The sequence below is a fragment of the Athene noctua genome, chromosome 26 (genome assembly GCF_965140245.1).
Source record: "Athene noctua chromosome 26, bAthNoc1.hap1.1, whole genome shotgun sequence".
In the NCBI taxonomy this organism is placed as follows: Eukaryota; Metazoa; Chordata; class Aves; order Strigiformes; family Strigidae; genus Athene; species Athene noctua.
Genome location: NC_134062.1, coordinates 4506700 through 4521599, shown reverse-complemented (window position 1 = coordinate 4521599; position 14900 = coordinate 4506700). Strand labels below are relative to the sequence as shown.

At 47.6% G+C, this 14900-nt stretch overlaps 1 protein-coding gene across 23 annotated transcripts in view; it reads right to left on the bottom strand.

The window, feature by feature from the left end:
* GRAMD1B (GRAM domain containing 1B) overlaps window positions 1-14900 on the bottom strand; it is a 94697-nt gene that overhangs the window by 8858 nt on the left and 70939 nt on the right. For 10 of the 23 annotated variants that reach the window (XM_074927263.1, XM_074927266.1, XM_074927277.1 and 7 more), the window contains 10 exons: window positions 14735-14755; window positions 13705-13728; window positions 6297-6381; window positions 5323-5426; window positions 5078-5173; window positions 4553-4633; window positions 2319-2434; window positions 1694-1850; window positions 824-1013; window positions 297-440 (listed from right to left, as the gene is read on the bottom strand). In XM_074927263.1, the coding sequence (XP_074783364.1) occupies window positions 297-440; window positions 824-1013; window positions 1694-1850; window positions 2319-2434; window positions 4553-4633; window positions 5078-5173; window positions 5323-5426; window positions 6297-6381; window positions 13705-13728; window positions 14735-14755 (1018 nt within the window). The other 13 variants (XM_074927264.1, XM_074927262.1, XM_074927265.1 and 10 more) reach the window with 6 other exon arrangements.

Genomic DNA, 14900 nt, shown 5'->3' with positions numbered 1-14900 from the left:
ACAGGATCAGGCCTTAGTCAATGTTACAAAATAAAGAGATTCTGCTTCTTCCATAAACTCAGATCTGGCTCTTAGAAAATAAAACTAGATAGCCAAAATGGCTGGGTCTAACTGCTTCTGATTACTGTCAGTAGAGACTACAGCTGATCTGCTCAGAATATGACCCAATCCCTCTTATCACCAGGCAAAGGGACACCTCCAAGGCACAGGCTGAGACTTTTCTCCTGTACAGGCCTCTCTGCCCCGCAGGGAACGCAGCCTCCGACAGTGACCGTGCTACGCCACCAGCAGCTCACCAGAGAACCGGCGCTGTTCCATGAAGTCCCTCTGGAACTGGGAGTCCGTGAAAAGCAAGTCGTAGAGTTTGTCCACGCTGAAGTTGAACACTTCATTCACATACTGACGGCCGTTCAGATCCTCGTAAAAGGCTTGGACTTCCCCTGTGAGGAAACAGGCCCAGGAGCCTCAGCCAGGAGCCTCCATGCCAGTATCACAGGTTGGGCTTTTGCAGCACCAGGCCCTTAGTATTTTATTTTGTGAAGAAGGAACCCAAAGGGGGCACTGCTAAGCCTCTCTCTCTCCACTGATCCCAGGACAATAGTTGGAACATCAGAAGGGTTTATTAACTACACAGGTTATTTTAGGGGCATCCTTCTAAATATTCCACACATTTGCCTTCTGCAGCCCAGGATGGGAATTCCTTGCATCTTCTGAACCCTTAGGATCCAGAAAAGGGATTCAGCCTTTGCTGCTTCAGTCCCTCACTGGGAAGAACGGGAGAAGGCTAAAAACCCCACCGATGGAACAGCCCTGCCCCACATACCTTCATCATGAGTCTCTGATGAGTCACTGAGCTCAGTGGGAATGTCTTCGTTGTCATTGAAGTCTAGGGAAGGGGAGTTCACGGGGCTGATGATCTCTATCTTCTCTCCCATGATATTTGCAATGCCAATGTCTTTTTCCACAGGACTCTCCGCCACTGCCTCTTCCTCTTCTGGTAGCACTCCATCAAACTGCAGCAAAGAGAGACCACAACAAGGGCAAGATCAGCACCTGGAAATTGGGGTTTATTTCTGAAAACATTACATCTGTGGGCAAATTTTTTAGACCGTTGAACATTTGGCCTCAACATGTCTGGAAATGAAATAACAGAGAGAGGAGGAAGGTTATCATACAGTGTTTGTATGGACATGGACATGCTAGATCACCTCCTCCCCAAGAACCTCATACAGTTCAAGCTTGGGACATAAATAAGGCTTTTTGTTTGTTCAGACAAGCACACAAACAGTACTGGTTTTGCTCCTGAGCAAACCCTATACAGCTGGGAAAATCTGAGGTTGTATCCAAACAAGGTCTGCTCTGCCGTATCCTACGAGGGCACACACTGTTTCCGAGAGAATAACCGAAGGCTGAGGAGAAATTATAACCCTTTGATCTCCAACATTCCATTTCCTTTCATCTAAAAGCATAGAAAGGAAAATGCACTTGCTGCTAGAAGTCCCTGTTTACTGGCTTTTAGGAGAGGCAGGCTTTGCTCCCTTTCTCTTGACCAGACCCCATGCTCACAGACCCGAGGACTGAGGTGAGCTGGAGTGGAAGAGGAGCTGCAGGCTCAAGGATTACCTTGTACATTCAGGGACAACCAGCTGGAAGCCAGAGCAAAGGATTACTGCAGCAGAGGAAGGACACTCACCGAGGCTGGCGCTTCACTGCTTCCCGTAGATGTCAGTGTGCTGGCAGTGACAGATTTCTTTGGCAGCTGAGGGCTAGCTTCTGGCTTGGCCTCCATGCTGCTTTTTGAGGAGCTATCGTTGACTTCATTCTCTTCCACAGGGATTTCTTCACAGTAGCTGAGACGCCACAGAGAACACAGGTTTTTATGTTTACCCCTCTCAGTACAGCTACAACTGGACACACAGAGCAAGTAAGAATACTTCTATGAAGTTTCCAGTCTGACTGGAAGCAGAAATGGCTCAGTGCAAGGAAGATCAAGCCCAAACTTTTCAAGTGCTTATATAGACTGACAAGCATCAGCACTTTCTGACCACGTAACGTGCTGACTGGCCTTGTGACTGGGACACTCTGGCATTTAGAATTGCTCCTCTAGCTCAGCAAGTAGAGAGGTGACATTTCAGTCCCTAATGACTTCCACTTCCCACTTTTTAGACATTACATATTTAAGGGCAAATATTTGACCAGAACCCAGAATCTGTCGCCAGGGACAGTCAGCAGTTTGAGGTATGCAATATATCAGGACTCCTGCTCTCCTGTGGCCATCTTTTCTTCATCACAGGCAGATTTTACTCCTCCTCACTCACCCCATTGTGTTGAAGTCGTCATCAGGAGGCACATAGTCTTCATCATCACTGGTCAGACCCAGCTCGTTCCCATAACACTGGTGGACAAAGTGCCAGAGCTCCTTGGGACAGAGAGGCTAAAAGAGGAAACAGAGAACAGCGTACATTTTCACCTGAGAGGACTAAAATATAATGAATTTTTGGAACTACCCTTGCCAGGAGTATTACATTCCTTGCCCTGAATGCAGAAGCGAGAGATTCTGACACAGCCTCAGGCAGGAGTGAGAGCCTTCTGACAGGCTCACCTCTTCTCAATCCAGTGATGCTACAAGGTGGATTGTGTGTTACTGGCAGGCTGGCCCAGCTCCGTGGGTGTATGTATCCCTACATCATTAGGCCAAGCTGGCTTAGAGATTACCCCCATCAAGCAATAAGAGGTCCTTTCGCCAAGTAAGCCTTCACCATCAGCCCAAGTTCTGCCCTAAAATCAGACTCTGTTAATTTGCCATGCCACGATCTCATGTTACTTAAGACTATCTGGAAGCCAATGTGAGGCTACAGCCAGAGCAGCACGTGAAATGAGACTTCCTGCTGCTACAACGCTGTGCATGTGAATAATGTAAGCAGTAAACCTCCATTTCCCTCCACATGTCCTCCCCACCTCTTCTGCTGTGCCTCCATTTAATGTCTCCTACGACCAAACCCCACCACCTCATAAGGTTTTTCCCCTACAAGTTTGTTTAAATTGAAGCTGCCTGAAGAATTACAGCTGCAGGAAAAACGATCTGAAACAGCAACAAAGAAAATAATTTCCTGTCGCAGTTTACAATCAAAAAGAGTTCCTCTCACCAGATACTCTTGTGGAAAGCTTGTATATTATTCCAGTTAAAAAGAAAAAATTAATTATCAAGACCATTCACAAAAGCCCAGCTTTTCAGGGAAGCAGGTCGGTTGATCACCACACGACTGCATTCTGACGTTCTTAAGAAACGGGGCAGGAGAACTTGAGATTTAAATATGTGGTACAAGGATGAAAGGGGATGGACTTTTACCCATGAGAAATTTATGACCAGTGACAAAGATTTCTTGGTAATGAGGGAAAGCAAATCTAGTGAACTTTTTCCAAGTTGCTGGCTTGAATTTCTTCCCATAGTTATTGCAAGGGATAAGGCAAGAGATTGTTAATCTAGCTCCCAAAAGTAGCCATCAAAAGCATGGGAAAAACCTCAAATAGAAACTGTCATCCAGAAAAAACTCTGCTTCACCTTCTTCATGCATGCACTGTAATTCACGTTTTATCAGGAAAAGTGGACTCGGTTCTTTCTCCCTCTCTCCTGCCAGGCATGGATCCTACATTTGGGAAAAGCTCTGGAAGCGTTTCCCTGCCTTTATCACTCCATGTCTCAGTTCCCATTTGCTTTGACCTTGAAACCAAGGGCACTGAATTTTGTTAGGAACTTCAAAAGCCTGATCGAATTACAGCATATGGTGGCAACACAAGTTGCCCAATGCAAAGCGATCCTTTTGCATACTAAATACTACCCCGATTTTCAGGACAGGGTATTCTGGGTGCTTGATTACTTAAGCCTTCCAGTATGGTATGAACTCAAGCCAGAACATCTCAAAATGCTGGTAGCACCGTAACATCAGTTCACGATTCCTACTCCCTCGGTGAGGCCAGAAATACTCAATGGACTGTGGAACAGATACAGGATCAGATATAGGCTATATGAGGCCTCTGGCATAGCAGGTGCACATCCCTGCTTTATTTTAAAATCCAACACACTGGGCCCTTACCCAGTGCACCCCACACCCACCACTGTTCTCGTGTGGTTTTGGGATGCCCTGAACACATGCTCCTTCTCTGTCCTATCTTGAACTCGGCGCTTCTGAAGCACAGAGTTACTAAGAGCTTTGCCTGGGCAGTGAGCTATTTCTCTTGCACTTTGAACTGCTTGTTTCCGGGCTGTTTCACTTGAATTACAGACCTCAAAAACACTCCTTCCTGAGATGCATCCTTCCACACCTCAGCAGAGGCAAAGGGGCGTCTACTGGGTGTGCAAGACACGTCTGTACATGGAATTCCATGTGGAAAGAGGGAATTGCACCTGCAGTTATGTACCTGCTCTGCCTAGACACGTTCACTGTCCCTACATCTTTTTATGCATATACCTTAGCCACAGGTATTACGTTTCTGCATATATTCATCGCCCCCCTTTCACCCCACCCCAACACCGAGGTGGTGGTCTCTGTACCTTGTCAAGGAGAGCATTCTGCCAGAGTCTGAACATCATCATGTACGTCCTGTCTCGAGCCCCAAAGGAAGTAAAAAAGTGCTGAATGGGAAGAGATGGAGAGAAAAATCAGTTTGGAAAAGTCCCAAAAAAGGGAAGAAGAGACAAACCTGTTTGGATTGCTTTCCAGCTACAGTTCCTAGAAGGACTGAGCAAGCCATACGGCACAGCTGCTCAGTTCTTGGGCACAGACTGAAGCGCACGGACTTGCCGAGCGCCTCTCGCCCAAGGAGCGAGTCTGAGCACAGAAACAGTTCTGTTAGAGACGTGCTACTACATAACCCGGATCTTCTACCTGGCCCCACGCACCACGCACAAGCTACCTGTGCTCCAGGCTCAGCCCAAAGTCTGCAGAAGCTCTGGTGCTTCCTCCCAGGCCCCAGGTAGCAAAAGCAGTCAGTCTGGAAAAATCCCGCAACACCCTTCTATTTCCCTGCCCCAACAGCCATAAGGGGTGGCCCAGAGGTGAAGGCTTCAAGGAGGTACCTTTTCAGTGTCAGTGCAAACTTGGATGGCATTAGGAATGAGCCGTGCTGTTTTTTCCTTGGTCATCGAGCAGATATCCTTCAAGCGAACTGTCAGCTACAGTCAGAGCCATGCAGAAAGGGGAAGGCAGAAAAAGAACACAGGTAAACAGGTAAGAAAGACAATGGAAAGAAAGCTTTTAAAGCAATGTCAGCAAATACGCTGACACAAAGCACATGCTCAACGCAGCAGCCCGACAGCCTTACCAGTGTCTCCCAGCGGAAGATGTTGCTGTAAAAGCAGATCCAGTTTTCAGAGAGGTAGAGGCGGCCCTGCAGGAGAATGTCTCTTTGTAGCGCACATGAGTAATCTGTGGGTGGACAACAGATGGGAATTTAGGAGCACCAAAACCAAAGACAGGACAGCCTCAAGGTGAGGATAGGCAGCAGCATCAAGAGAAGCAGAAACTTGACACAATCCTGCAGAAAGTCCAAGGCAGAGCCAGAAGGAACTGAGACGCAGCCGCCGCTCTGCCCACTCAGTTACGATTTCTCCCAAGGGCACGTCTCAATCTCTCTCACTAACTCATGATCTTGCCTTATTAGCTGGTCATTCTGTAGCACCCTATATACTATTTCCAGATTTTTATCCGTCTTTTCCTTTTTTGACTTCTACAACTGTTGTTCATTTCCCTCCCCCTTTTAATCACCCTAAACAATTTCTACTCCTCTGCTAGGATGTGCATCTTTCAACAGTATGAGATCACCAGTTACATAAAAGAACAGATGCAACGCACTAGGCAATCACTAATCAGCTGCAAGGCCAAAGTCGAGATGGACCCGGGAAGGGCAGTCATGTGTGAGCAGGGAGCACTGGGGATGGTAGAAAAAAGGGAAGCTCAGTGGCATGCATGTTGAGACACGCAACCCTGACCAAACGAGGAAAGAGCTCAAACACTAACACACTGTCAGGTTCGGGGGAGCACTGTGGAGGAAAACACACCCCTCAAACCATGAGAGAACAGAGCTGTAGCCAACACAAATCAGCGTTGCTCTCCCTGAAGCAAAATGAATGAAACCCATAAAAAATGGTGAGGAGGAGTTCCGTCTGTGCACAAGAAAGGCACAATGGGCTCTTTCCTTGGTGGAAATCAATCTGAAGAAGAAAACGCTGCATGCACGTGTGCTGATTTCCTCCCCAGACCGTGGGCCAGAGCAGTGCAACAAGGGGCTGGCCTTACCTACGATGAGGCGCTCCGTGTCAGGAAGCTGTTTGAAGAGTTTCCTGAAATCTTCATTCCGTTGTTTGTATGTTGGACTCAACACCTGCAAATAACAGAGCGCCTGTTAAAGAGAGGGGCAGGCATGAGTACAGAGAAACGGAGTGGGAAAACAGGAACACCTTGGTAAGGAGAAGGGGGATCAGATGCACTTACAAAGCATGAGGCTAGGAGCTCCCATCACAGCAGACACACAGACGGGAGGATTTGGGATTTAGTGCATTAAGTGAGAAGAAGAGGAGAACCTGACTTGGAAGAGCAAGTACAGAGTAGAAGGGCTATACCCATATCTGCTAGGCAGCAAAACAGAATCGCATGGAAGCTGTGGCTGCAGGAGGAATCTCTTTTCCTGCAATCCTAGACTGTACATGGTGTGACACATGCTCTGTGTGCAATGCATCAGTCAGCCGCCAATCCCTGGCGCCTCCAGGAAGCACAGAGCAACCCTGGAAAACAGTCCAGCTGCAGCCCTGCCAGAGGAACTGGAACCATCACTGTCCTCAATAATGCTCAGAAATAATGCAGTCATCCCCGTTCCTCTCCCCATCAAGTGTTCCACCTGGCAGACAGTGAACACACAGCTACCCGCTGGTACGGTGCGAAACAACCGCTGCGGGCCTCCGAGCGGCTCTCGCAGGGACTCACCCATGGTTTGTGCTCATCTGCAGACACCTGGCCTCATGGAAGGCCTCAGAGAAAACGGAGCTGTTGGCTGGAGGGAAACCAGGAGCTGGCTTCTCTCTGACATTCACTGAGCTATCGTGTGATCCTGTCCATGTTAGACCACCTCTTGCACACCATGCCCCTGCTGACCACCGCTGCCAAGAGCCAGAACATCTTTTGAAGGCAGTTAACCAAAACAGAGGCAGGTGCAAGTTCAGGAGCCCCGTATCTCCCATCTGATCTATCATGTTCTTTCTCCCACAAATGCAGGGAAGGCAAAACAACCTGAGGTACAACCTCTTCCTTTCCTATCCCCATTTCCTCTCAACAACCCTCTCCTATCACTTTCACTGCGCAAGACAGATCTCCAAGAGCAGAAAGGTGGGCACACCTCAGAGCCTCCCACAAAGGGCCCCAAAATCCAAGTGATTCTAGAAGGTAGCTTCTCTGAGAGTGGTGTTGGTGGGGTCACAGGGGTGGGAGGAAGATGAAGTTTATTTAGCATTAGCCTTACAAAACCATCAAATGCTGTCAAATTGAAGAAGGAAACACAGACAACCCCCTGCCCCCCCCCCCCCCCCAAGCATTCCCTCTTCCTCGCACCCATTCAATGAACTGAAAATAACATTTTTTAACATCAACTCAGCACTTCAGATATTTGATCCAGTCCTGCAGGCCCAAAGGAAAGTATCTTTCTTCTGAATAAAATCTGCTCACCAGCACATGACAGAAATATGAATTTTACTTACCAAACTTCTAGCCTGAACATCTGGAAAAGATCCTGGTCAGAGATGGGCTCCAGCAAGAGCCCAAGCCCAGGATTTCCTGGGACGAGGAGACATGATGGGAAAGGAGGGGGAACAGAGATGATAATCAGCTCTGTGCTTTGGGTTCAATGCATCACAGCAACCCAACTCAGCAGAAGAGTTTCCATGTGGAAGGGTACTTCCCTCCCTTCCCCGCGATAAGGGATGTTCTGACCTGTCTCAAACCTGTACTACCACAGACGCTTCTGCTTAGCACCAGAACTTCTGTTAGAGCGACAAACAGTTCTGTTTAGAGACACTCACAGCTGGAATTTCATCTGATCCGTGGCTGATGTTTTCTTGCGGTGAGTCAAGCCTCTCCAGGTCCCACAGCAGGCGTGGCAGTTCTTGATCCAGCACAGGAGCCCAGAGAGCCCCACACTCCAGCACGGAATCCATAGCGTTCCCTCCGCACAGCTCCCCGCGTTCGCAGACAAACTCTGCTTTTCCTGTTCCTGCTGTCACCGCTTCTTGTTTAGATTCAAAGTCGAAAGAGATACAAGCAGCTTGGCAGGAGTTTACATGCCTTCCCCTACTTCCCTGCTCACATTCAGGTCATCTGCCCTAGCAGCCTCTGTGGATCTGAGAGAGGATTTGCCCTCCAGAGGACTTTGACAAAGTGGCTCATTAGGGTAAGCGTGCAGGCGGGCAACCTTTGTGCTCTTCTGCTCCAGTCTCACCAGCTTCTTGCTGCGGGCATCCCTTAAAGCACCGCAAAAGTGCCGACAGCCTGAGCAGTCCCAGGCAAGTCTGTGCAAGGCATCTGCAACTCCCAGCTGTGGCCCGACACCCAGGACTGCCAGAGCTCCCAAGTGGGGCAGCTCCGACCGCCAGGACCCCACTGGACCAGCCGTAATTCACAGATCTAGCTGCGGTTTCCAGGAATGAACAGAACCATAAACGGCTCAGAGACTTCAGCTGCTTGGGTTTTTTTCCCCTTTCAAACCAGAAAAAGTTATTCTTATTCCTTCAGTGCCTGCCTCAGGCTCTCCTCTCTAGTCCCTCTCTGTTCTGAAAGGCAGCTTCAGCCTTTGTTAACGTTTCTCATGGAAGGAGCGGGTGGGGAAGATACCAAAATGACTCGCACATGCTTTAAGTTACTGTAGCTGGGTAATTCTGTCGGCCAATGCCCTGCAGTAACCCAGGCTCAGCCCTGCCTCCCCACAGATGTTTCCTGTAATGGAAAGTTGCTGGACAGAGTGTGCTGGGGGAGGCGCAAGGGGAGTAAGGAGAGACCAGTTCGAAGAATATAGCTATGAGAAATCACAGACCGTAAGGGATGAGACCCACACAGTCCGTAATCTTAAGGGCTCCGCTACTCCTGTACGTATCTCTGGGCCTCCCCCAAAAAGCACAGGTCTTTCTAGGTTTCATTCATTAGTCAGGTCACTTTGGAAGTGAAGGGAAAGGGCTGCCTTCAGGCTCTGGCACATAAACTCCCTGCAGGTGCCCAACAAGACTGGTTGGAGCACTGGAACTCCCCACATCCCTCCGCTCTGGGTCCCGGCCTCTCCACCTCTCTACTCAAGTGCAGAAATGCACAGGTAAACGTCCCCACCACACCAGTGCTGCTCAGCTATGATGCCGAGCCCATGAAAATAAGTTTACTAAACTAAAAGCCTCAATTCTTCCTACCAAACTGGGCACAGAGATCTCAAAAATGAAAACAGAAAAAAAAAAAACAGCAACAAACCAAGCCTCTGCAAAGCCACTGGTTCAATTCCAGGGCCAGTGACTGCAGCTTGCTCACTGAGAGGAAGAGCTGAGGAGCACTCTGTCTGCTCAGATGCGCCTCAGAAGCACTGCTGGTGCTAGACAGCACACAGGTCCCTCCGTTCAGCCCTGTCAGAAGGAAGCAGCACATCCAACCTGCCAAGACGAGGGAACAAGAAAATTTCTGTAGCCTGGGAAGGACAAAGAATCAGGATTACAGGCCTCTGTGAGGTAACTGCACGGCTTTACTGAATGGCTCTCTTTGCTGGAAACTGCTTATGGGATTACTTCCAAAAAAAACCCCACCAGGATGCTTCTGTCTACACACCCACCCACCTCTCTTTGCAGAGATGAATGGCACAAGTGATCGGAAGAGCTAACCAGGAGGTGGAGACAGCAAACATTAACTCTACTGCAAACAGAGAGCGATGGGACAGGATGGCACCGCGCAGGGTGGAGAGAAGAGGCTTGGAGTTGGACATGGGGAGAAAAGGGTGACTCCCCAGGGAAAGATCTCCCTGATAATACACAAATAAATCCTCCAACAGCAAATTTGAAGGGACTGTTGTTGGGGGATGGGACAGGACAGGGAAGTCTGACAACACAAGAACTGAGACAGGTATGGTCTTGTACAGCACATGTCACAGAAAACAGGTGAGGGGGAGAGATGGAGAGAGGCAAAGGGAGAGGAAAATCTCATCCCATTTGCACGACTGATGGACTTGCTCTTAAATCTTCAGGGAAGATTGACATTGCTTCTGGACAGAACAGAGAAACTATTGGAAAAGAACATTCCCTGCCTGTGTGGGAGAGTTTAGACCCCACTGACAGCAGGACCGCTATGCTGATTGATGCCAGCAAAGGAACTGGCCACCTGTCCCGCAGCATTTCTTCCAAACCCGGTCTGGTCTCTCAGGCTTTTTTCCTCTTTTTTTTTTTTTTTTTTCTTTTCTCCTTTTAAAGTGAATGAACAGTAAAGGAAGAAGCTTCAAAGTAGTAACTGGACATTTGGGGGCTGATAGTTCATCATCACATGAGCTTGCAGCAAAAGCTCACTTCTAACATAGTGCCCCCACACCACGGTAACTGTGCCAGGCCTGGTAATCCATACACCTAAACCCATGGAAAATCTGAAGGGAGGAAAAATACCTGAAAGACAATGAGTTAACATCGCTCCAGGAAAAGTTTCACAAAATGGTTAATGGAACTTAAAAGACGATTGCACTGATTTACAGAGAAAAAGACTGTTTGTTCCACACCTTGCTAACTCATCATCAGGCCTGGATTTTTGCAATAAACCTTGTTTACATGTTTGCTGTTGCTGAGTCAGACTCCGGCTGCTACCCATTGGAAAGCTGTTTCTGATGTTTTCCTTAAAATGATGCATAATTTCTCTCTCTTGTCTTTACAGGGAACATTTTACTCTTTGCAACAGCTGGGTTTCCCCCTCCACTCTGGTATCTACAAAGTCTCCAAGAGGGTACTGCAAGAAAAAAAAAAGACAGCCCACTGAGACCAGCAAAGGCTGATTTTTTACGGTGTTCAGTCTTGGGATCGCCTGAGGTTGTTCTTAAGAAGCTGCAAGCACTGCTCGGAGGTCTCCACCACGAAAGGCCCTTTGCAGCATCACAGCCCACCACGGATTCTCAGCCTCTTCCTAACTCCTAGCGCACAGGCTTTTGCCACGGCTTTCCCAAAGGAAAACCGAGGGTTCTCTCCTTTACACGGCTGTCTACTTGCATTTGACCAGATTTATTTTTGAGTCTTTCACATCTTGCAAGCCAAACTGAAAGCTGTCCTGTGTGAACAGCATTTGTTTGCAGAACTGCAGGTGCAGGGCTCCTGTCCCACTCCGTGCAACCCTCAGTGCAAACTTTGCTCTCCCAAAGACAAGTGAGTAGAACTGTGCTCTTGTTGATCTTTTCAGGACAGCAAATGTTTCTAGTAGTACTTAAGAATACCTGCAAAAGACAATTAGTGTCTTTTCATTGTAATTTTTTTGCCCCACTAACCACTCTGGGGCTAGCCTGCACATAGGTGGAGACAGTCTGGTTCAGGTCAGCTATAGGGAGACGCTGTAGGAAGAAAAAAATTTCAAGCATGGTTGCAAAAGAGAAGGCAGGTGAAAGGAATGTGTATAGATAAACACAAAGGAGAGGAGTACAGAGTAGGGCCTTGGGATCTAAAGAGTAAAATGAAAACCTCGTGGACAGATATAAATCTCACCTCTTCCCTGGTGTCAACTGCATTTGCTCTAACTTTTCAAGACCATCTCATGTTCTTTTCCAGGAGTATGCTCTGTAGATTCTCCTGATGCCTGGTGTGTACCAGCACAGGGACTATTGGAGACAATTTACAGAAGCAAGACTTGCTATAAAGTGGCAGCTAGAAATGCTGCAGAAAATTGGAGTCATACACCCTAATTTAGGAACAGTCAGGGAAGTAGAAGGATCGACAGTCCAACTGAGAGAGAAGTAGGCAGAAAAAAACAAGGCAGACTTGCTAGGGTCAGTGCCTCAACTGTACACTGACCTCAAGACACAAAAACCGAGAGCTCCTCCATGCTCGGAAATGGGGCCTTCACCCCAAGTCCACAGAGGAGAGCAAAGGAGACAGCTTTTGCCATTGATGGGAAAATATCTCCAGTTAATCTCTAATTTTAATGAGGTCTGCTGGGTGATAAATTCCTTCTAACAACTTGTGGAGCTCCTGCCACCTCACAGCCAGAGCGACCTCCTCCTTACTGTCATCAGGGAAGTGAAATACAAATTTCCCACCTCTCTATGCGCATCAGGTCTACAGAGTAAGTTGCAGCTCTGCTTCAATAAAAAAAAATTATGGAAAAAAGGTTGGGTTTGAGGTCTGTTTTTTTTTTTTTTTTAAAAAATATTGTTTGAAATTATTTTTTAAATAATAAATGAATTAACAATAATTCAACATGCAGACATACGAGTCCAAAGCAGACATGCACAAACTGCATCCTGATGGCTAAGCACAGATGGGTGGGGCCTAAACCACAGCTGACCAGCAAACTGAGTTTTACTGCATAAGAATAACAGTTCTTCTAAACTAGAGTCCCCACCACATCTGTGGTTCCTCACTAAAGGCATGAGAAACACCTCCTGTTTTGGTGAAGAAGAAGGACTTCTTCTTTCCACTGCTAGAGAACTCCGTCAGCCCAGTGACGGCCTGCTCTTCCACCAGGAGGACATGAACACAAAGCAAGCCCTGTAAGGTTGAGTATATTTATTCTCAAACTGGTGTTCCGTTCTGAATCTCACAGTGCCCCTGGACCAGTTTGCATTTGTCCTCTGGAAAACGAAACAGAGAAAGCACACCAAGACCAAGAAAGGACAGGTCTGCCAAACCAATCCATGACCTTGGTTCACCCCTTTTCTCTGACTTCTCAGTCTGGTAGGGATGTCAATCCCAAAAGCACTGGTAAGATCAAAAGGAGAACATATAAGGCGAGAGAACTTGGTAGCATCTTAAGGAAAAAGTAAAGGAAAAAGAATCCAAGAGAGGAAAAAAGAAGGCTTCCAACTAGCAGAGAGGGATACAGTGCTACAAGGACAAAAAGACCAGTTAAAAGCAGCAAAAACTGAAGTCATCTTAGCAAACTGGCATTCTGACCACCGATGCTCTGGGGATCTTTGAGGACCGTGTGCTCTTTGAGGCGAGGACTGTATTTTTGGTTTATGTTTGTACAGTGCCTGGCACCCGGGGCTGCTGAACTGGCACAAAGAACAATGTGGAGGGTGTTTGCTCTGAGCATAGTGAAGTTTATGTAAAATGAAAGTGGGGGAAAGTGAGTACAGGAAATCACAAGGCTTCATGAAGGGGTGGCCTCCACAGATTCATTTCTAGAGCTGCTCTCAGCAGGAAAAGGAACAGAGTAATCAAAATGGTCCAAATGCCAGAAAAATCCTGCCTGGAAGGAGTTGGCAAAGAAGAGAAACTATATTAAGGAGATGCATTAGCAAACTTTTAGTGGTAATAGTACTGCCAAGTAGGATTGACTGCCTTCCTGGAGTTTGTGGCCCATCCATTATTTCCACATTGCTGCTTTTATCTGGCCAAAATGTCCCTACTAACGAGAATACTGTTTAGTTTGGTTTTGTTTTCTAAAGGAAAATAATGGGGCGGGTGGGGGGAAAGAAACCACAAAAAATGCAGCCAGTGCTTACTCTCCGGATGTACTGTCTCTCATGCTGAAAATACATGGAGGAAAAACAAGAGAACAGAAAGATAAGATAGAGAGGACATGAAAACACAAGAGACCCACACGAGCAGACCACAGCAAAGCATCACGCAGCGGGGTATGGATCTCAGCAGCTACCGTCAGAAGCAGCTCTTGCATAACAGCAAGTCGCCTTTACCCGTGGCCGCAGACTCACATTTTTGCAGCAGCCTGGCTGTGCATGTGCCCAAACTGCCTCACTCCACGTTCCTTTATCTGCTACTTCTCCCAACAGTTTGGCCTACCATGGTTTCTACTTCATTCTTAATGCCACAGCCTCTATGCTTCTCTCTGCTTCTGGGATCGTGTCTTTTCCTGTCCTTGCTACCATCCTAGCGCTGATTATACACAGCAACTAGGGTAAATCTGCCTCTCATTCCTCCGTCCCATCTGACCACACTGGTTCTACCGTAGGAACTGCTGCTGAACACAGAATGGCTGCTGCATCTGCCTACAATCTACTTCAGAGCGCTCGAGGGGTGAGGGTTCAACCGTGCCAAAGTAACACCGATTGTGGAAATCTGCACACCACCAGCGTTGTACCAAAACTACTGCCACTAGTGCTTGCGGAATGAAAATAAGATCAAGGCAGAAGCAAAAGATGGTTTGTGTTTCTGTGAGGTCAATAGAAAATAATTCCTCTCTCGCCCCATACCACCCTGAGAGATGCAAAGGGTTTGCACAGTGGCAGCTCTGTTTGTCACCACATCAAGACCGACTCTGCTGGGAAACTGGAAGGTACAGGACGGGGAGATCATCAGAAGAGTGACTGAAAAGACAAAGCTTCTGTTCTCTGCCTCTGGCATCCTTTCCCTCAGGATGTCAGTCCTCCTTTGCCAGTTCTGAGCCATTTCCACCTCCTCTTTTTGGAAATGGTCAGTATGCCCCAGTGCCACTGCAAAGCCCCTTTGCACCTTCCCCCCACCCAGGTGCCCAGCCCACAGTCACCCAGGGACAAGAGAAACTGGAGTACTTACATTATACCAACTCTGGCTTTTCTGTAAGGACAAAATAAAAGAGAAGCATTAGTTAGCACAGAGATCTTAAGATCAAAAAGAAAGACGGACAGAGAAACTAGGTCCAATCTGGTTTGTATATATTTAGTGAAGTGAAAGTGGGATTAAACGGAAGATTTCAGTGGAT